This window comes from Piliocolobus tephrosceles, chromosome 6 (assembly GCF_002776525.5).
Source record: "Piliocolobus tephrosceles isolate RC106 chromosome 6, ASM277652v3, whole genome shotgun sequence".
NCBI classification, from domain to species: domain Eukaryota; kingdom Metazoa; phylum Chordata; class Mammalia; order Primates; family Cercopithecidae; genus Piliocolobus; species Piliocolobus tephrosceles.
The window spans coordinates 56524929-56548548 of record NC_045439.1 but is presented as its reverse complement, the minus strand read 5'-3'; the positions used below and the strand labels follow the sequence as shown (position 1 = coordinate 56548548).

Here is a 23620-nt window from a genome sequence, read left to right as displayed (position 1 = left end):
TGACACTGTTCCATTCCACTGCCCACCCCTCCACAATCCTCAGAAAAATAAAATTATTCTTTGATGCAACCTAGAGCTAAAATTTGTCTTCTCTTGAGTAGCAACAGTCAGATTTCCCTCTCTTTAACTTCGGATGATGGGTTTAGGCCCTTTTATTGTCTTCATCACAAACAGAAAAAGTCATTTTAGGAAAAATGAGGCATGTCTGAGAGCAGGGGAAACTGAAGTCCAAAAGTGAGCTGAGAATCCCTCCTTTCCCTAAGCTGGGATCCTGAAGTCAAAGGAAAATTGCAATCAAAACAAAGAAGGCCTGGCTCCAACTCCCCATCTTATTACTCCTTATGAAATAGTCACATCAGAGGAGACTCGACCCCAGTCCCTCCTTCCACATTGCCCAGTAGCCCCAAGATATGAGCCCAAGTTGGGAGCCCAAATTCCCAACATCCTCAAAGAGAGGAGACAGAAGGGCTTTCAGTAACCAAAAAGGAGAAAAAAGCAGCCAGTAGTAAAATAAAGAACTGTCAGAGGCCGGGCGCGGTGGCTCACACCTATAATCCCAGCACTTTGGGAGGCTGAGGCAGGTGGATCATGAGGTCAGGAGTTCAAGACCAGCCTGGCCAAGATGGTGAAACCCCGTCCCTACTACAAATACAAAAATTAGCCAGGCATGGTGGCACGTGCCTGTAACCCCAGCTACTAGGGAGGCTGAGGCGGAGAATTGCTTGAACCTAGGAGGCGGAGGTTGCAGTGAGCCGAGATTATGCCACTGCACTCCAGCCTGGGCAACAGAGTGAGACTCCATCTCAAGAAAAAAACAAAACAAAACAAAACAAAAACAAGAACTGTCAGATTCAGAACTCATTATAAGAGGAGGAAATCGATTCCACACATCATTGAGAATTTTTTTCCTCCCTATGCTCTGCAGCTGGGGGCCACTCTAGAACAGGAAAGATCACTGGGTCACCTAAGAGACCTGCACAGCTTCTGTAGAAGGAACAGAGGTTTCTAGAGCAAGCTTGTGCTGCCCATTGCATGAACTTCTGAAGGCCAACAGAATGGCCCTCAACTGCTAAGCCTAATATGGAAAGTGGCCAGAAACAGGAATGCTGTCTTGACATAATAGTAAGTAGCAAGACTGACGCATTGACAAGGCTGTACCACAAGATTCCTGCATACACGGCAGTGAAGGCAGCGAGTGTGACCCATAGCCATAGCTGCTGTGCAAAGCTGGGCTTTGCCCTTTTAACTGCCAACAGGAACATCGAAAATGTCTTGTGTGAAGCTATTAACTTTTTTTTTTTTTGAGACGGGGTCTTGCTCTGTCACTCAGGCTGGAGTGCAGTGGCATGATCTCGGCTCACTGCAACCTCTGTCTCCCGGGTTCAAGCGATCCTTCCACCTCAGCCTCCCCAGTAGCTGGGACCAAAGGGCATGCACCACCATGCTCAGCTAACTTTTTTAAGTTTCGTAGATACAAGATTTCTTTATGTTGCCCAGGCTGGTCTTGAACTCCTGGGCTCAAGTGATCCTCCTGCTTCAGCCTCCCAAAGTGCTGGTAGGCATGAGCCACCATGCCTAGCACTGAAACTTAATTTTTTAAAGAGATGAAGTGATTTGAAAACTGACAGGCACAATTCAGCTTACAAAACACTTTATTTTTAGGCAAGAAAGCAGTTAGATGGGCTTTGGTTTGAGTCTACTTTTGGTAACAAAAAAAGGTGTGGTACAAAGGTATTATCTTGTATTCCTACAGGCATTGCTCTGGTGTGGGATATAACAGAATAGCAAAGTTGAGTCAGTAGGAGTCCTTGCTGAGAACAGAAATCCAGAGAAATGACCAGGTCCAGGCCTCTATTTGCAGTTCTGTTGATGGAGGGTGGTGAACGCTACAGCTTCTGTGTATAGAGCATCAAGAGGTCATATCTAAGAGGTTTCTGGAGGAGTTAAGGGAAGTTGTAAGTACATCAAGGGTGACATGATTGTCCCAAAATACCCTTTAACTGAGACATAAGCCACAAGATTTTGCCCAGGCTCAGACCTCAACTCTTATCTTTATTTATACATGAAACCAAAGTCTCACTTTAAAAATAGTAAATCTCCCTGGGCACCAGTAGATAACATATAACAAGGATATAAGAAATATGTTGCCAGCAACAAAGTCAGCTCTGCCCAACAGCTTTCTGGGTATTCCTAGATGAGGACTAGAAACTCATGTCAAAAAATAAGTAAGCATTTACTTTCTTAGTACCAAATAATAATACCTTGGGGACTGAAATAGTTGGGGAAATGAGATATTAAACTTGAAAGTGTTTTCCAAATAACAAGAATCTACCCCCAAAGGACTGAGACATTTGAACCATTTTTTTTCATAAAGATGTACATTCCACACCACTCAGGGTTATAGAACAGACTTTATGATACCTTTCCTGACAATAAGAAAATGATTATGAATGCTGTACTAACTGAAGTATGTAAATTACTTGCATCCCTGAGATTATATATGTAAAATTTTTGTGCGTATGAGTATATGTGTTTTACTGGGGAAAGACCCCATCTCAATTTGCAAAGAGACCCAAGAAAGCAGAAGTACTCCTGAAACTGTTCTCAGCTTTTACTGCTTTTGGCTTTTTTTATTTTCAGCTGTCACTTCTCATCCACACTACTCTTATACCACTTTTGTGGGCTTTTTTTTCCCTCTTCTCTCTTCTAGTTGCTTTTCTCCCTCTCTTCTCAATAACATTTCTGCCACTGATGCTTCACTTATAGTGAAGGACAAGTGTCATTTGTTTTTTAAAAAAATGATGCAGACCTCTGATCAGCAGACTGGTCATGTGTCCTTACAAATATCCATATTTTTTGCCAACATTTGGGCTCAACACTTGGACTCTTTTTAGTTACTTTTGGATTTTGGGGTATTCTGGAAAGTTGAGGAGGACACCGGATGTCTGATTGCTGGGGCCATTGTTGGGAGCAAGCTTTCTGTAGATTTCAGTAAGCTGAACATGGATGTTAGACTGCAATGAACACACAGGTGTGCGTGCACAAACACACACACACATACACACACACATACACACACAGAATCCACTGACAATCTACAGACCACTTTCAGAAAGTGAAGGTGCTTTGTATCTTTTCCAATTTATATTAGTATCTGAAATATCTGCAGCCCCAGTCTGAGCTGGTATTTGCAAGAAATATTTACAGCTTGCTCAGCATGGCATTTTCAATCACGTTCTATAAATGGGATGCTGGTAAATGAGCCATAAAGAAAGAATAAAGAAAATGTTACTGAACCTCCTTTATTGGTAGATTATGGCAATATGCAAAATGAAAAGATGGGGAATGAGGGAGGCTGACAACTCTCTGCATGCTGGAGAACGAGACAGGCCTGGGTGCAAGGAAAGCAGCAGGAAGAACCATGGCAACTGCTGGGCACTGGAAAGCACCCCTGGCTCAGTATCTTGAAGCAGAAACCAAGTGTTCGAGCTGCTTTATCACACTACGAAAGATAAGATGCAGGCTCTCAAAATGCCTGAACACATTGCTTTCATTTCCTGCTATAGATGCTGTTTTATAGTTTGGGGCAAGGGTAGGGGAGGAGCTGGTTCACCTTTTAAATAGCTAAAAATGATCATGCTATAGAGGAGAGAGATATTCAAGAACTAGAAGTGGGAGACCCCAGATGATGTGGACATACCTGAACTCTAAATGTATACATGACGCATGCACAGAAATGTCAGCTCTCCAAAAGCTGAAACGAGGTAAAAACATTCAAAACATAGAAACATTATGTGTGTCCAAAAGGCAAGTAATAAGATTAGCAAGGAGTTGGTAACTGAGAAAAGCCCACATTGTGTCATCAACCCCCTCAGCTCTCCTGTCTCTGTCCTACACTGACGTGGGGCTCGTGATCCAGATGAACGTGCACGCCCAACTCCTTACCTCACTGCAGTCACTGGCTGGGATGTGTGAAGGCCGTGCTTCTTCATCCAGTGGCTCAATCACTGTCACTTCGGCAAACTCCTCCACGGACTCTTGGAATTCGGGCAAGGACCTTCGTCCATAACGCTTCCCACCTCTAACATATTTGGGCTGAGCTTCTAGTGAGCAGTCTGAGTGAGGAGACAAGAGTTGAGGCCACATGACATCAGAATCTCAGTTCTTAGCTGCTACTCACAGCCATCGGACACAGCCTCTTATACCAGCCTTAAAATAGACCACCACTGTTTGCTAGTTGTGGTGGCTGTGGGTGTATATGAACCATCAGGTCAGATGCAGAACACGCCTTCTAATTCTGAATGATTTATGGGACCATGAGTATATATCTGCACATGATGGGAGCCATCCAACAGTGGGCAGCAAGGGATCTGACTTAATAGTAGAGGATTAAGGTCAGGAAAAGGTGAGGGGTCACATTTGTTCTTCTGTTTATTAAGCTGGGTTTTCCAGCAGGGTGGGGAGACATCATATTAACAAAGAGTCACCTTGGAGGAAGTCTTAGAAAATGGTAACACAACGGACACCATATCAGCACTGTAAACTTAGTATCCACATCAATTAGTCTGAAACACCCTCCCTTACCTTAGTGATTCCGCTGTTAACCATTCCACTCTCTGATCTATCAAACAAGCAGGATGACAGAACAAAGAAACGGACACAGCACATTCTAAGTAATTAATGACAGCTAGTTACTTATATGAAACCTGGCATCAAGATCTCATTGTAAAATTAAAAGCAGTGAAATAAAATAGCAAATGTGAAACCACAGTTAAAAAAAAAAAAACAACTGTATTGTTTTATCTCTTTGTAAGCATCGGTGTTATACAAAATAAAAAGGAATGTGCATGAGGAGAGAGTCATCTCTTGACCTTAAAGAAGGACTTCAGCATTTTGACATCACATGTCTCAAGTTCAACATTCACCACCTTCCCTGTCACCATCGCCACCACTGCTGGATCACCACTGCCATCACCTCCACCACCACCACCACCTCCACCGCCACAACTACAGGCTAAGCTTTTTCCACAATTGGAGCTTTAAAGCAATAAAATAAATACTTCACTCTATTCAAATGTTATCTCGGATATAGATTTTTTTAGCACCTTGTACAGCATTAGAATAAAATGTTTCATTAAAATACAAAAGATGGCAATGCTTTGATTTCTGTTGTCTGACTGTCCACACAGACATACTCTCTCGAGAACAGATATGTATTCTGTTTGAACATGAGTCTTAGCAAGGTATGTCTGAACTCAGACATGTAGACTTTTTTTTTTTTTTTTTGAGACGGAGTCTTGCTCTGTGCCCAGGCTGGAGTGCAGTGGCCGGATCTCAGCTCATTGCAAGGTCCGCCTCCCGGGTTTACGCCATTCTCCTGCCTCAGTCTCCCAAGTAGCTGGGACTACAGGCGCCCGCCACCTCGCCCGGCTAGTTTTTTCTATTTTTTAGTAGAGACGGGGTTTCACCGTGTTAGCCAGGATGGTCTCGATCTCCTGACCTCGTGATCCGCCCGTCTCGGCCTCCCAAAGTGCTGGGATTACAGGGTTGAGCCACCACGCCCGGCCGACATGTAGACTTTTAAATGAGATGATGTACACATATTATAAAAACGACAATAGTTGATTAGATAAGAACTAAAAGAACGACTGTTCCTTTACCACCATTGAAACCATGTTGGGGTTCAGCCATTACTTGACAGTTTCCCAGGAAGGACTGGCGACCCTCTTTGACTAACCACCTCCCCGCCATGTCCTTCCGCTGGGACAAGCTCAGATTTCACTAACTTCACAAATGTGGCCAGACACATCCTGAAAATGCTCAGCAAAGCTCAGAGTGAAGTATTTATGCTAGCCATACCATTTCCAGTGATATTTATATCCAGCTTTAAAAAAGTCCCAGTCAAGTCATTTTATTAGGTCGAGTGATTCTCTTACAGGAAGTGTTTAAGCATACAAAATTTATACTGAAAATTGCATGCATATTTGAAGGTACCTTTTATCAGAAGACAGTGTGTCAGCTTGTGACCATTCAGGAGCGGCCCAGACACCCGAGCTACTTGTTGGCAGCTGACACCCACAGATGCTAGTCAGATAAGAGGCAATGCAGAACCATCCTTAATTTATTACCTATTCTTAAATTTTGGTGGCAGACAAGATACACCATTAGTGACCACAGGGTTTGGAAAAGATTAAAAGAAACACTTAGAACCTTGGATAATGAACCACGGTATTTTCCCAGTGTAAGAACAAAGTCGTATCCTGGGGATGGAAGTGGGGAAGGAGCTCTTATTGCATGCTGCACTTAATCAGCGGTAAAAAAAAAAAAAAAAAAAAAGCAGTGGGACAACACAACTATCTTTTAAAAATCCATTGTGATCTAATCCCAAACCTACCAGTGGATGAAATGGTTCCCTAGTTGTTTACTATTCACTACCCCATGTAGTGCATAGTGTAGATGCAGTGGTGGATTCAAAACAGCTCTTTCGCTAAGCAATAAAAGGTAATAGATTGTGAGCTAGCAGGGACCCTGTGGAGTTTTGGCTTATTTACTCATTTATTTTTGCATTGCCAGGCATTAAAACGTTTATTTCATTATCTTATTTTATAATAACCAATTTGAGCAAACTTTAGGTTAATATCCTTCATAGAATATACAAACATGATAAAGTCAATTTCTAGAGACATCTACTGAACTGTGTAACCTTTCTGGAATAAAGACATTAGCACATACAAAGAAAAATGGGTTAAAGTTTTCTCATCACCACACGTGTGACCAATAACGAAGTGGATTAATCACACCATTTAAAAATAGTCACCTCTTAGAATGATACACTCACACATCCCTCTCCCATTTAGAGCATCCACCTCATTGCACTTAACATGATACGAAGGGAACAGGGATGGCAAAGGTAAGGATGTCCAGAGAGAACATTCATGGTCAACAGCCCTTCCTGGGTTAAGCATTGAAAACACTATGTTTCTCCTTATCAATCTCAACCAGAGATTTTGAACTGAAAAGCAACCGTTCACGGAACCATGCGGACTCTAAGACACGCTTACCCACTCAAGTTAAAGAATGCCTTGAGCCTTTCTGACCATGCCTAATGGAAGAGATCCAAAACTGCAACCCTGGGGCTAAGTTTACTTACTTTATGAGCACATCCAGATGGAACCTTTATTTTTCAGGGTGTCATTCTGGAACAATCTTACCTATGTCAGATAATATGGAGGCTTTTGGTTTATTAAGAAATGAAATTATCGACATCACAGAGCTTCCTTTAACACAGGTGAGAGTAACTGCTCCAATCACCACCTCCAAGAATGGTCATGAAATGCCTGGCCAACATGGTGAAACTCCGACTCTACTAAAAATACAAAAATTAGCCAGGTGTGGTGGCTTGTGCCTGTAGTCCCAGATATTTGGGAGGCTGAGGCAGGAGAATCGGTTGAACCTAGGAGGCAGAGGCTGCAGTGAGCTGAGATTGTGCCACTGCACTCCAGCCTGGGCAACAGGGCGAGACTCCACCTCAAAAACAGAAACAAAACAAAACAAAAAGAAATGCTACCAAAACAAAGTATAAAGGACGGCCATGCTTTCAGTGTTTCAGTGTTTGAGTTCCTTAAAAGTATATTTACGATTCTCCCTGGACTGTCAAAATTCTGAGCCATTTTTCCTTCTTTCCCATTTTCCATTTCTCCTACTTGGCACCACTACAAAAATTAAAATGGGCTTCAAAGGAAAGCAGACAAGCCCGGCTTGCCTAGAGCTGTCTCAGACCCCATCCCTGGAAAGCTTATTATGAGACACACCAATCAGAAGAAGGTGGCTTTGAGGCAGTCCAACCTGACCTAGTTTAATGGTCTAGGTTTTATTCCATAAACCAAATGTTTGGTTACGAGCAGGGGACAATAGAGAAACCTTGTTTCAATCCTCTGCTGGAGTAATGTGGAAGTGAGTCACAGTTTCTACAGAGCACGTAGGAAAAACATCTGATCCAGAAGTTAAAAAGATGAAGAAAATACTATTCTTTCTGCCCTCAGAAACGACAATTGGGATGCTCACATGCCACATTTGTTATTTCACATATCATCTGTCCCAAGAAGAGAAACTCCAGAGCTGTGATAATGTTCCCCTTCCAAATCAGGATAAACCACCATGCACATGTATGATGCTTGACCAGAGGTCTTGCACTCATAATAAAAAGAAAGTTAAAATGCGGTGTCAGGGAAAATGACCACTCTGAGTAGATAAGCCAGCTGCAGCCAGGGGAAATAACCAACAGCCGCCTCATTCCTCGCCCAATTCCTTTCCCACTAGCAGTGTGGAGGGGAGAAACACAGCCTCCCCTACTCCAGGTTTCAAGCAACACAGAGTACACTTTTTAAAGCTCTCCCCTAAAACTGACCACTGCATCAGATCACCACATCTGCATCAGATGTGATACAGGTCACTGCTTAAAATGCTCAGCTCTCCTGAAACCACTGCATGAACGGCCAAAGCCAAAGCAATGAGGAGCTAAGGGAAGCTAAAATCATTATGCAAAACCTGAACACTAGATATCCAATTGAATGCTTTCTTTGCAAAAAAACACAAGCTCAGGACCTGGAATGAAGTGGCAGCCATAGCTGCTTCCGGGAAGTTAAAGGAGATTTTTCAAACATGCTCCCCAGTGTTAGGTAGATTCGTTTAACGCATAAGCGTATTTACCAAACACCTGCCATAGGCAAAACATTATGTTGTCACTGTTGAGGAATAAGATGGATATTTTATCATTTTTTTGGAATAAAAAAATTCCCTGTTCCCAAAATGGCCTGAGGCCATTTCCAAGGTTGAAGAAGAAAACCCTGTCCTTAGGGTGCTGGTATTCTCATTCTGGAATTGCTTGCATAGGACTTTGCTTTCTATGTCCCTTCCTGACCCATTTAGTGAGGCTGGGAAATCATTCCCAGAGACACCACCCCCATCCAAAGAACCTCAGCACAGGAGGCCCATGTTCATGTTACATTGCTGCTGAGCTCACAGGAGTGCTGAAATCGTTTGAAAAGGAAAGGTAAAAAATAAAGCATGCGCAAACCTCCAGGACAGCATCCCCAAGAAGCTTTCTTGGGAAAAGGCAGTCATGCAGGCAAATGAGCCTCACCCAGCCCCATTCTGCATCCCGCCTCCTTGCCTTTGCTGAATGCACCATCACACAGGGATTACACAGTGAAAACGCAAACCCACGCCTGATTCTAAATAAGAGAAGGGAAGAGAATCCAAGGCAAGACTAAAACCAAGAAAAATAAAGACAGAGACCAGTGGAGACTGACAGAGAGAGACAGATATGGAGAGAGAATGAGACAGAGACTGAGACCAAGAGAGGGAAAGAAGTGGGTAGGGAAACAGGAGATAATAGGGACCTAGAGGCCTATGGAGGGGTAGCGAAGGGGAGCGAGAGATATAGATGTGGGAGGACCACCAGGAAGGGAAAGGGTGGAGTAGGAGACTGAGGAGGAGGAGGGGAGAGGTGAGCTGGAGTGGAGGAAACAAGGGAGTGGGGAGGGGAATGTCTCAAGGATGGGAAGGGAGAAGAGGAGGCCAAGAAAGGTTAAACATTAAAAAGCCATCAGCAAAAGCTTTCTGACATGATCTGCCATTCCTTTTGCTTCCCAGTGCACTCCCTGCCTCTAGGGCCATCACCAGTAAGCAGCCTCACCACACTTCTGTGTGTACTAAGCCCTTTCCAAGGTAGCTGCTTGGAAGGGCATTAGCACCTCCATCCCTAACTACTCTCTCCTGGAAACTCCACACAAGATACACACACACACACACACACACACACACACACACACACACATATATCTCAGACACAACTCCCAAGTAAACTGTTTCATTATCAAAATTCCCACCAGTCCTATTTAATTTTAAATGACATGAGCATTTCTTGCACATATACATATTTTTAAGTTGCCTTTTACCCTTAATAAATTTACCATATAAATAAGTATTCTTTCATAGCACAGTTTAATAGCTACTTAGTCACTGATTACATAGATAGAGCATGATTTGCCTCTGAGTACACTGTCCAATTTCTTCACTTGCTTTATACAGGCCAAGTATCCACTATCTGAAAGGCTTGAGATCAGAAAGAAGTGTTTCAGATTTCAGACTTTTTCAGATTTTAGAAAATCTAAAGTGTATCAGTTGAACATCCCAAATCTCAAACTCTGAAATCTGAAAAGCTCCAATGAGCATTTCTTTTGAGTATCACACTGGTGCTTAAAAAGTTTTGGATTTTGGAGCATTTCATATTTTTGGATTAGGGATGCCCGACATATATTTTTTTCACTATTTTAAATGACTAACCTTATACACACATTTTTATGTACATCTACAATTATATGCATAGCATAAAATCTGAGAGTAGCTTGGATTAGCCAAAAGCATTATTATAGTTCTTGGTGCCTATTATCTTATGTAATCCTAGAAAGGTTCTATCATTTTACAAAACATCAGTAGGCACGGGTGTTTCCAATTTCAGGATTATAAACACAATCCTAATATTCTCTTTCGTTGTTGTTGTTGGCACTGGTGGTGGTAATGGTTCACTTTTTTTTTTTTTGAAATGGAGTTTCACTCTTGTTGCCTAAGCTGGAGTGCAGTGGTGCAATCTCGGCTCACTGTAACCTCCACCTCCTGGGTTCAAGCGATTCTCCTGCCTCAGCCTCCGGAGTAGCTGGGATTACAAGTGTGCACCACCACTCTCTGCTAATTTTTGTATTCTTTACTAGAGACGGGGTTTCACCATGTTGGTCACGCTGGTCTTGAACTTCTGACCTCGTGATCCGCCCGTCTCGACCTCCCAAAGTGCTGGGATTACAGGTGTCAGCCACTGCACCCGGTCTTTTTTTTTTTTTTTTTTTTTTTTGGAGACCGTCTCGTTTCCTCCCCCAGGCTGGAGTGCAGTGGTGCCATCTCAGCTCACTGCAACCTCTGCCTTGCAGGTTCAAGCGATTCTCCTGCCTCAGCCTCCCGAGTAGCTGGAATTGCATGCCCCTGCCACCATGTCCAGCTAATTTTTGTATTTTTAGTAGAGACGGGGGTTTCACCATGTTGGTCAGGCTGATTTCGAACTCCTGACCACAGGTGATCCGCCTATCTCAGCCTCTCAAAGTGCTGGGATTATAGGTGTGAGCCACCGTGCCCAGCCTGTTTTGCTTTTAACTCTTGGAGAAAACTTCTGGTCCTCACTGTTAGCATTTCATTGACGCCAAGAGAACAGGGACTAAGTTCTTACTTACTTAACCAAGAGAGGACAACAGAATGAGCCTTTGGGCCATCTGTGTGTAATACCTCCTAAAATCAGGGACTTCAGCCCGACTTCAGTGCCTACCCCAAGGCCTCTGAACATAGTTATAAACACAACTCTTCAATCACCGAAATCAACAGCTAGCCCAGTGACAGGCCATAAGACCTGATTCAAGTCACAATTGCTGAGTAAGTGAAAAAATGTCTGTTAACTGTATGTATCACTTCTTCAAAATATAAAGAAAATAATTACAATTGTGGCAGTCCTTGAAATTAGGAAGGTCTGTTACAATAAAACAATCACCTGCACCAAAACAATGCCTGGTCCTATTTTTTAATGAGTTGGCTTTTTCAAACCTGAGTTTTTCCCACAAATAAACAAAGAGACGTTTCCAATGAATCACATCAAGGAAGAAAGGGCTTCCTGCATTATGCTAACATCGACTAAAGAACAGAAATCTAATGCAAGATGCATCAAACGAGGACAAAATCTCTGGAGACAGGATCCAGCTGGCATGTTGATGCCATGTAGCTTGGAGCTTCTGCCAGCATTTCCATTACAAAAATCCTATAATCCAAAGCCACGGCAAATTGAATAAAAAGCTAATAATTAAGTTGTTGCCCCTCTCCTATTCCAGAAAAACAATTTAAAAATTAAATTGTACACATAGATATGAGAGAATTATGCCACTGGCAATGCTAATCAGTTTGGAATTTACAAAAGACTCCTTACATCCCAATCCATTTTTCTGCCTTTATTTGAATTTCAATATTTTTCACTGTGTTGTTATTATAAAATTGCTTTTTAGGGGAAAAACTCTAAGAGTCTTAGAATTATAAATATCTGAGTTAACAAGATGCTGAAAATAATCTAGTCCATATCTTCTGATTCTAAAAATAAAGAAACTGTACCTCAGAGGAGTTACAAGTGGCAGAGCTCAAGACTACGGAAATAATAACTTCATTTCATCTCCTCTCAAATCCCATGACAGCTTTGTTTCTATAGAATTTATATACAACTGCCTTTTATTAGGAGGCTATAAAAACATGAGATATACTATGCATTTGTCCTTAGGAAGAAGAACTTTATAGTTTCAATGAATGTTAAGTAAAATCTTACACAAACACAAGGCTAGCATTTTTCACAGATATGGATAATGTCATTTAGATATTAGGAGGTGACACAATCAAATCTTGGAGCTGAAGGGGATTTTATGTATTTTTTCAGCACAACCACTTTCACATATGAGGTGACCAAAGACCACTAAGGTCATGATATATAAGATCACCCGATTAGAGGGAGAGAACCAGCATTTCCTAACTCCTCACTCAAGGGTGGCTCTATTAAATCAAGCTGACTTTTTTATATTATAGTCTGGTACAATATCTGATATTTATAAAAAGCTTTGGTGTTATAAAATATCAATTCATGGCCCTCTTGGTTTCCAAGGCTGTGCACTATGGCCCCCCTACTATTTTCAGTCTCCTTCTATAGTGAAAAGGTAACCTTTTATCTCAAAGACTGCCATCTCCATTGATTTCAAAAAGGCAAGACAAAAATAACACAGACCTGCCCGGGCGCGGTGACTCACACCTGTAATCCCAGCACTTTGGGAGGCCGAGGCGGGTGGATCACAAGGTCAGGAGTTCAAGACCAGCGTGGCCAAAATGGTGAAACCCCATCTCTACTAAAAATACAAAAAAATTAGCCGGGCGTGGTGGCGGGCACTTGTAATCCCAGCTACCCAGGAGGCTGAGGCACAGAATTGCTTGAACCTGGGAGGCGGAGGTTACAGTGAGCCAAGATCGCACCACTGCACTCCAGCCTGGGCGATAGAAAAACAAAAACACAGACCTGGTCCCTTCTAAGATGAGCTAAGCATGACCAGCCAAATAATGCAGAGGACACAGGCATCCCTGTCCCTAACGATCAGGTGAAACTTGCTTTTTGTGCATTCCTCCTTGCTGCCTCTGGCCACTTGTCAGACCCTTTTGGCCAGGTTGCACTGACTGAGGACTGGCTCACCCATCTGAAAGCTAAAATCCTTAACCTAAAGCCTTCTTGAATCATATCCCTTGGTGATACAGTGTAAGCACCCTTCTCGCCACTAGCTGTAAGACTTCAATTAAGCTACGTACCTCTTTGGGCCTCTATTTGTTCATGGATGAAATGGCAGGGTTCTCTCCAGCCCTAAACATGCTATGATCTATGATTTAAGGGATAGTTACTTCCATAAAGGGAGAGGGAGAGGTAAATGAAGGTGGCCTCTTGATGTACTGCATTCGAATCCCGACCCTACTTCCTCAGTCTCTGCCCAGCCAAACCAGTCTGCCTGCAGCAGGGTAGAGTCACTTTTTTTTTTTTTTTTTTTGAGATGGAGTCTCACTCTGTCACCCAGGATAAAGTGCAGAGGTGTGATTTTGGCTCACTGCAACCTCCGCCTCCTGGGTTCAAGCAATTCTCCTGCATCAGCCTTCTGAGTAGCTGGTACTACAGGTGCCTGCCACTACACCTGGCTAATTTTTTGTATTTTCAGTAGAGATGGGGTTTCATCATGTTGGCCAGGCTGGTCTCGAACTCCTGACCTCAAGTGATCTGCCCGCCTCGGCTTCCCAAAGTGCTGGGATTAGAGGCGTGAGCCACCATGCCTGGCTAAGAGTCACATTTTAGAGTGGGTGGAAGAATGTCTGAGTGGAAAGAATTGCATGATCCCCACGAACAACTGGAGGGGCCAAGGAGAAATTGGCAAAAGACAGAAAAAGTAGAGATGCTCAGGAACAAAGCGGGGAATGTGGGAGGAAAAGCTGACTCATGTCTCAAAGCGCAGGCTCAATCCTAGATTTTATCCTGCCAGGACAAATGTTAGGGAAGTCATACATGCTACAAGAAATGCTATCAATAAGTACTTTTCTGCTGCATTACACTGACGTGGGGCAGTTTTGAGATGAAGACTTACTGCCTACCCAAAGGATGGAGCACACAGCAAAACTAGAAAAATCCCTTCCATGTGTCGTCCTGGAAGACTTGTCCAAATTATGATCTTTGCCTGCATAGCAGTGAGGCAGATACATAACTATGAAACCACCATCTGGAGCTAGATTTATAAATTTTACTTCCTGGCTGTGACCAAGCTCAACCAGCCATTGTCTAGCTCAAGGATGTCCAATCTTTTGGCTTCCCTGGGCCACATTGGAAGAATAATTGTCTTGGGCCACACATAAAATACACTAACACTAATGACAGCTGATGAGCTAGAAAAAAAAATAAAGGTCCATGCATAAATGTATAATGTTTTAAGAAAGTTTACGAATTTGTGTTGGGCCGCATTCAAAACTGTCCTGGGCCACGTGCAGCCCATGGGCCGTGCGTTGGACAAGCTTGGTCTAGCTCATCCTACTGCTTGGCTCCCAGCAATGTACAACTCTGGGTGAGGACTCTTCACATCTGTAGTCACTATAAATCTGTATATTTATTATGATAAGTTTCTGGCAGGTGACAGTGACAGTACGGGTTTTGAAGAAATGGCAGCAGGAGGATCATGTGGATTAGCAGCAGGACGGTTGGTTCCAAATCCACATAAAAGCACATTATCAGCACACAGAACCCTGAATTTATGCTTATATGACCTATGCTCATGTTAGCTAATATCTACCCTGGTGGTGATGTCACTGTAGCTCTATTCAGGCCCCCCAGATGTCTCAGGCCCCCTAGATGTCGCACCATTGTTATCAACATGACAGACAACCTTAAAAAAGTGAAAACACTAATAAAATGAGACCACATGAAAAAACAAAAGTCCATGTTCTAGCAGTGGTCACCTGTGGAAACGCCAATGTTTGTCTGGAAAATTTCAAGAATGCAATAACCTCCCTCAGGCTCACTGGGGGCTTCTAAAGAGCTCTATCAAGGGTCAGAGTTAAGAATAACATTGCTAGGGGTGTCACCATTACCGAAAAAGGGGGAGACTCAATTCAGAATCTAAAACATTGCTAAAGGTAGGGTCCATCCACACAACACAAATCTAGAGCACTTCAGAGGGCAGGATGAAGAACTAGATCACCCAGCAAGGGTGAGAAATGAGTTTCCATCTGTGCCTCACCTAAATAGGTCACACTGAATGACTCCTTGTAGTGACAAAATGTTAATGATTTATCCTCAGTTTCAAAACTGGACATATTTTTGATGTTCTCTTTTTTAAAGTAGAGTTTATTGAGGCATAATTTACACAGAGTAAATTTAATCCTTTTATTGCACAAGTCTCTGGGTTGGAAAAACTCACACAATCCTATAACTACTAGCACCATCAAGATATAAAAGTTTCATTGTCCCCCAGATTCCTTCGTGCCCCTTTGTAGTCAACTCCTATCCCTGCCCTGGCAACCATGAATTCGATAAAACCAGACTGTACTGTAATACAAATTTCCACAGTGTTTAGACTCCCCTTTATACATCTACCATATTTCATTGATTTGAAGACATCCCCCCCCACACACACCAGAAACTCTGAAATGAAAATTTGCAATTAATGTCATTTTTCATTACAATTGGCAACAATTTTTGTTTTTAGAGATACAGGAAATAACAATGTGTCTTACAACCTATGGTGCTTAGAAGAAAATCAGTGAAACACAATATTAAGTCCTTTATTTTGAAACGTTCATTGAATACTTACTACATGCTAAGCATTCTTCTAGGCACTGGAAATACAAAAATGAACAGCATGGTCCTCAAGGAATTATCACTTGAGAGGAGGAGACAGAGAATTATAATGTAATATGATAATGTCTATAGCAGAGCATTATCCACTCACTACGACTAAGTAAAATTCTCTCTACACTGGCCACTCTTCTACCTTCGGAAAAAATTTCCCCAAATCGTATCCTTCCATGTAAAAGGAAATAAGGATGAAAGCAGTTACCATTCAGCTTCACTCTACTCATTCCAAGAATGAGTTATTGCCACACCATCTGACATATTGCCTAGAAACAATCCAATTATTTTCTCCATAATACTATGCTGCTGTAGTAGAGAAGTCTCATTTTAGTGTTCAACAGCTGCAAAGCTTTTGATAATATTGAAGAGAAGTCACTGAAAATAACTGCTCAATCTGTGAAAGGCAGATGTCCCCAATCCTTCACAGACATGCTTCAAGGTCCCCAGATTCTTCCCTGGATAACTTTTAAAGGGGAATGCAGAGAAGAAGAGTGAGTGCCCTTACCTGGTTCTTGAAAGTGTTCTTCATTTGAGAGAGTTCTGGACAAGATGAGTATTAATGCTTCTTTAAATTGGTCAAAATGTACCTAAAAAAAATAAAAATAGATTTAAAGTAATTTCCACAGCTCTAAGAATGCAAACCTATCTACAAGGTACCAGAACTGTTTTCTTCCCAACCTGACAGCCTTGAAGTGAGTCAGAATCCAATTTGTTGCCTAAATAAAAATAGATTTAAAGTAATTTCCACAGCTCTAAGAATGCAAACCTAGCTACAAGGTACCAGAACTGTTTTCTTCCCAACCTGACAGCCTTGAAGTGAGTCAGAACCCGATTTGTTGCCTTTTTCATTTCTCTAAAGACAGAAGGGAAAATAGGCTGATCATTTTGACACCTAGTGCCATAAACACTCATATCAATATGTATTCACCCCCAAGGAAAAAACTATATAGCAAAATCCTCTTTATAAACTCAGAAAAAGATATATTTTAAACTCTTAGCTCCTTTTATTTTTCTGAACAAGACCAGAAGAGAAAGATGTTAGGCTAGACATTAGAAAAGCCTTCCCAAGCAAATGATCCAATGTAATGGTGTCCCGAAGATGCTGCCATATCTTGAGATATTCTAGAAGGGAGTAAGCTGTCTTTTGAGGATGACTTGAATACAGTCTTCCTTGGGGGAAGGTATGTAATATTTATTTCCCAAGACCCCTATGACTCCATAAATAAGCAAAAATCAATAGCAGATGCACAAAGGATAAAAGAATCTTAAGAAGTATTTTCCTGAATTCTTAAAAAATAGAGTTATCTTGACTGAAGTTGGAAAGAACCTGAGTTTTATTTAAGTAAATAGTCAGAACTAGGATATGACTTTGTTGAAAAGGTAAAAGCATTTTCTTTATGGCCGAGGATATTCTATAACTTAAACGTATGTAATCTCACCTTGGGTCTTCTCATCACAATTCTAGTTTGATAATGTGGCACCTATTGACACAGAACCCCCATGTAAATGCAAAATTGGTAAATTTGTAATTTGTACTGTTACAGGATGGGTCTCTTTGGATGTCATGACAAAACACTGCCCAGAGGTTTAATATAGGTGACAGATAAACTTCCAAATCAAATTTACAAAAGCAGCAAATTTCATTAGTTATTGAAACAATGGACAAAAAATCATATCATGTGTTATCTGTGCAAATCAAAACAAGAGAGGAATCCACTGAGATTTACATGTCATAAAATTTATCTGCTTGCAATTTACCACATTCTCCCAAAATATATGTGATTTCTCTACTATGTTAGTTTTGATTGATTGGAATTACTGAAATCATTGGATTATATTGCATATATTTAAGGTGTACAACTTGATGGCATGACATATGTATACAATGTGAAATAATTACTACATTCAAGCTAATTAAAATATACATCACCTCACATAGTTACCTTTATACTGACTTAAAAAAATCTACATAACCTAAGGAGCCAGAGCAGAAGCCTGTCAAGGAAAACCAGGCACCTGCTAAAGATCCAGGGAGGTACAATCCTTGAAAGGGTGAAAGACTGTGGAAAGGTAGGCTACATTAATTAGGTTTCACAGTCAAGCAGCCTGGGGGATGGAGGGGAGGTCACGTCCTGCTACTGTCCCAGAGTCAAAAATAGGCACCAGTTAACATGGGCAAGGCCAGCTTCCCAATCAGCCAGTTCACAAACATCACACACTCAAGAGCTCTGGTACTCAGGGCCACTTGACAGGCATCTATGAATTTTCACAGAATCATTCATTCTTCTCAGAGCAGCCAGAAGCAGGGTTAGGAGGACACACAAAGGCTCTACAGCGAGGTGGGTCCAGGCTGTAACCTTAGCTCTTCCTTCACTGCCTGATGTGAATTGGCGACATTACAAAGCCTCTCCAAGCTCTAGTTCGTTTGTCTGGAAAACTGAGGACATCTAACAACTGATATTTATTATTCATTCAACAAATATTTATTGAGCAGCTGCTCTATGCCAGGCACTGTACTTGGCCCTGGTGACACAATAGTGAATGAGAGTGACAAGTCCCTGTGCCACGATGCTCACACTCTCAGGAAATGTCACAGAGTGTCCAGGCAGCTGCTAAGAGCACTGCACGTATTTTATGGTATTTATAATACCGCCTCCCTGTGTTACGAAGATAAAATGAGAAATGAGTAAAGTATCAAGAATGTCCTGGGACTGTAAGATACCCAGCAAGTGGTAGTTAATAGTACCAGTAGGTAGAGTAATAGGGGTGACTGACTGTTCCTATCACTTTTATAAAGAATCAGGGCCCTGGCCAGGCACAGTGGCTCACGCCTGTAATCCCAGCATTTTGGGAGGCCAAGACAGGTGGATCACTTGAGGCCAGGAGTTTGAGACCCGCCTGGCCAACATGGTGAAACCCTGTCTCCACTAAAAATACAAAAATTAACTGGACATGGTGGCGCACACCTGTAATCTCAGCTACTTGGGAAGCTGAGGCAGGAGAATCGCTTGAACTCAGGAGGCATAGGTTACTGTGAGCCGAGGTTGAGCCACTGCACTCCAGCCTGGGTGACAAGAGCAAAACTCTATCTCAAAAGAAAAAAAAAAAAAAAGAATCAGGGCCATATTTTCAAGCAAAGCTAATGGCCATGAGAGAGACCAAGATAGCCAAGGGTGAGAGGTGGGGGCGGCAGCAGGGAGGTCCAAGGGCCTGCCTTCTCCTCCGGGATCTGTGGAGTTGCCCAGCATCAGAGAAACTGATCCAGTTTGCTATATTTAGGGACCTGCAACTCTAGGTTTCTTCTCTCTTTCAAGGATATTAATGGAGGGGACTGAATGAAATGTAAGTCTCTCCTTGCTAGAGTTACAAGTTGAACATAAAGAAGGTTCTCTTTCAAAAGGAAGGTGTTTGGAGGATTTCAGATCCTTTACACTTGACTCTGTGGGTCTCCCCGGGTCTTCTAAAGGTGTAAGTTTTGATGGAGGCCATTGGAAATAACCTTCCTGAATTTGGTCCTGACATAGTTCAACTCATTGTTCGAAGGTCACTCAGTAGTCCACGTACCTCAAATTTTACTTTCCCTGACAAATGACAAAGGCATCTATAATCTGGAATTGATTCTAATACACTTCCAGCTTTACATGAGGTCTAAGTACACCTTAAATATGGTATGACAAATACACAAGCTTTTGAGACAGTAAAAGGTTCATTTATGTGGAGTTTATTTCACCGCCTCACCTATCTAGAGTACAGCAGACAACCAGGAAAGAAACACAGGGGGTCAAAAGCTGAGGGAGGTGCCATTAAGCCCAGGCACTCTTCCCATAGAAAATGCCATAGGACCAGCTCAGTATTTCTACATTCCTACTCTACCTGATTATTATAAACTTCATAATCCTGCTTCTCAACTCACTAGATTGGAAGCAGCAAATAAAAGACAGGGGCACTCCAAGCTAAAAGTACAAGGAGTAATTATTAACATATTAGCCAGGTATGGTGGTGTGCACCTGTCATCCCAGCTACTTGGGAGGCTGAAATCAGAGAACTGCTTGAGGCCAGGAGTTTGAGACCAGCCTGATAACATAGCAAGACTCCATCTCAAAACATAAGAAATAAAAAGAAGCAATTATTGACATATTGAGATTGAAGAAAGACATTAACCATCCTTCTTCAAACAAAAATAAAGTATAATGCTTCTTATACTTTACAAACATATTTTTAAAACTCTATTAAAAACTGCATAAACTATAAAAAAGACAATATGTGCATTCAAAAACTTAATAGTTTAGGGTTGTTTGGTGTTGGGGCTTGTATCCATGCTTAGTGTTGAGGCAAGGATTCATTAAGTGAATCCTGAAGCTATTACTTTTTTTTTTTTCCCAGATAGAGTCTTGCTCTTGTTGCTCAGGCTGGAGTGCAATGGTGCAATCTTGGCTCACTGCAACCTCTGTCTCCTGGGTTCAAGCAATTCTCCTGCCTCAGCCTCCGGAGTAGCTGGGGTTATAGGCACGCGCCACCACGCCTGGCTAATTTTTGTATTTTCAGTAGAGACAGGGTTTCATCATGTTGTCCAGGCTGGTCTCGAACTCCTAACCTCAGGTGACCCACCTGCCACGGCCTCCCACAGTGTGGGCATTACAGGCGTGAGTCAACGCGCCTGGCCTTGAGGGTATTACTCTTATAACACAGAAGAAAAACTCATGAGTCAGGAGATTTGAAATGATCACGAACAATCTAATTGTGTTTTAATACACTCTTGTATATGATAAAACTAAAATTTTGAATCCCCAGTGGTCAACCTTTTTTGTTTTTGGTCTACCATTAAATGGGGTAAAAGATCCAGCTATTAAACAATTTTATGGTGCTTTTGTGGTGGTTCACACCTGTAATCCCAGCACTTTGGGAGGCTGAAGCGGGCAGGTTGCCTGAGCTCAGGAGTTTGAGACCAGCCTTAGCAACACGGTGAAATTCCATCTCTACTAAAAAAAATTAAAAAAAAAAAAATAGCTGGGCGTGGTGGCAGGTGCCTGTAGTCCCAGCTACTCGGGAGGCTGAGGCAGGAGAATCGCTTAAACCCAGGAGGTAGAGATTGCAGTGAGCTGAGATCGCACCACTGCACTCCAGCTTGGGTGAAAGAGTGAGACTCTGTCGCTGAAAAAAAAAAAGTTTTTTTTTTATGAATGTGGGTCATGGATAATGCTAGATGGATGACGGTATTATCGTAGGTTCAGTCTTTCCTAGACATTTTGTCATTTGAATCTCACAATATCCATGTGACACAGTCAAGGCAGAGACCCTACCTCAAAATTGAAAGGTGAGAGGTAGAGAAGGCATGCACCAGGCCTCTGACTGGACTCATCAGAGCCCGGCAAGCCTGCCTGGCTCAGGCCCACTTCCCTCTTGGTCTGACCCCTCAGGGAAATCCCTTGCTGCTGGAAGTCAAATCCTCAACTTCACACAAAGCCACCAGGTGTAAAGCACACACCAGGTATAAGGCAGGATCAGGAGATACATGATCGAGAAGACATACAACCTCTGCCCTCAAGGAGTTTATCAGTTACCCCATAGATTCTAGAAAGTGGAAGGGTAGAATGGGGAAAAAGAGAGGAAGGTTTATTAGTAACTACAAGATAGAAGCTGGTATGTGCCTAAGAGAGACAAAGCTGGTAGGGGCCTCTGATAAACAAGCATGTCCTACTTGGCCAATAGGGAGGAAAAGAGGGACAGTTTTGCAACGCTTGAATTCTCTAAAATCTTCACAGACAGAGATTAAAGGTTTCCAAAATTTACTTATGGTGTAGTAAATCGGCCTCATTTTAGATGAAAAAGGGCTCTATAAAAGATTAAACAGGATTATTAACTCAGAGGCTCTTCATAACCCAGTAACGTCTACTTGGTCGAATTCCTCTTTTCCCAACTAAAAGTCCGAAAATTCACACACCACACAGCAGCTGGTCCAAACCATTAGAGCAGCTTAAGTCTTGCATTGATCTTTATTTTCCTTTTTGCAAGTGTAGACACTGGGCCCTTGGATTTAAATAGCAGTAAATGCCTCATCTTTCAAAAAGATAGTTCTCTTGTGGAGGAGGCTACTGCGATTTTTCATCAATGCTCATGAACACTGATGTGGTGGAAAAGCCCCTTAGGGCACAACCCAGAACCGAAATGTTGATGAACACCCCCCACCGGTGGGCTAACCATGTTCAGTAATGTTTGGACGAACGGAGGCAAGATGGTGCACTTCCGGGTTCTTCATCCCCCCACCCCCAACTCTTCCCACGCGCGCAAAAATGCAGCCGGCGACCCGGGAAGGTGCAGACCAACTGGACATGTGCCAGGTGACGTCAATCTGAAGAGACCAAGATTTACCTGGTCGCACCTGCGGAACGCCCCTGACACGCCCATGCCCCACCTATTGCCCTCCCACTCCTAGAAAAGCCGCTCTCTGCCATTGAGCCACGCGGCCTTCTCACAGCCCGGCGGCCTTCTCACAGCCCCACTGCTGTCGGGATGTCGGGACTGTGGGAAGTCCGCCCGAGAGCCCCAGGGGGGACTCTGCCGGCCTCCTTTGCCAGAGGCCGACAGACTTCTCCCCCACACCTTAGGTTACCAAAATAAACGAGCAGTTTTGCTGTTACACTTGCCTACCCGCTGGTTCTTTTGCGCCCGCTCGGCTGGTCTTAGAAAAAACAAATCAGTTGGTGCTGAAGACCCGGGAGGAGACCCCCTCCTCAGGCCTCTAAGGATTGAGGAACCTCCTCCTGCTTCCACACCGCAGACGGACCAGGACCTGAGACCCGCTTCCCTCACTCTCATGGCCTCTCTGGGGTAAGTGCCCTTGTCTCCTCTTTACCTCCCTCGGCCAGAAATCCTGTGCAGGTCCGAGGTCCATTTGGAGCCACCAAGTGGCTCAGGAGACCCCTTCAGGACGGAGACGTCCGCCTGAAGGTAATCTCCACTTTGGCTCCATGAGCCTCCAGTCTGTCTCTGCTGGTTCCAAAGGACGCTTTGAAGCCAGGCAGAGATCCACTTCCATTTCCATTGTGTCCATTGTGTCCCTCGGCCAAAATCCTGCGCAGGTCCGAGGTCCATTTGGAGCCACCAAGTGGCTCGGAGACCCGTTCAGGACGGACACGTCCGCCTGAAGGTAATCTCCACCTTGCCTTCAAGAGCCTCCAGTCTGTCTCTGCTGGTTCCAAAGGACACTTTGAAGCCAGACAGAGATCCACTTCCATTTCCATTGTGTCCATTGTGTGTCGGTAAAGAGGAAACAAATGGGAAACCCCCAGTCCAAATTTCCAAAGAGCACCCCCTTAGGGTGCCTCCTAGCCAATTTAAAAACCTTACAGCTTGAACAAGACCTTAGGAGGAAGTGGTTAATTTTCCTTTCCACTGTGGCGTGATCGACCTCAGCAATTTCTGCCAGCGGCTAGGCAAGTGGTCCGAAATTTACATACAAGGCTTTTGGGCCTTGGGCTCTCATCCCTATACTCCTTCTCTCCACCCCCTCCCTTCCTGCCCAGACTCCTCCTCCTCCCCCCATCCAGACTCCTCCTTCCTCCTCCTTATCTACTAGTAATCCACTCGGTCCCGTGCCTCCTTCGGGGCCCCCAACTG

The 23620-nt window shown here is 43.1% G+C and overlaps 1 protein-coding gene across 8 annotated transcripts in view; it reads right to left on the bottom strand.

Annotated features, from left to right (window-relative positions):
- NIN (ninein) overlaps positions 1–23620 on the bottom strand; it is a 113754-nt gene that overhangs the window by 69986 nt on the left and 20148 nt on the right. For all 8 annotated transcript variants that reach the window (XM_023222696.2, XM_023222699.2, XM_023222692.2 and 5 more), the window contains 2 exons: positions 16509–16590; positions 3946–4115 (listed from right to left, as the gene is read on the bottom strand). In XM_023222696.2, the coding sequence (XP_023078464.2) occupies positions 3946–4115; positions 16509–16590 (252 nt within the window). The remainder of the gene's footprint in view (positions 1–3945; positions 4116–16508; positions 16591–23620) is intronic.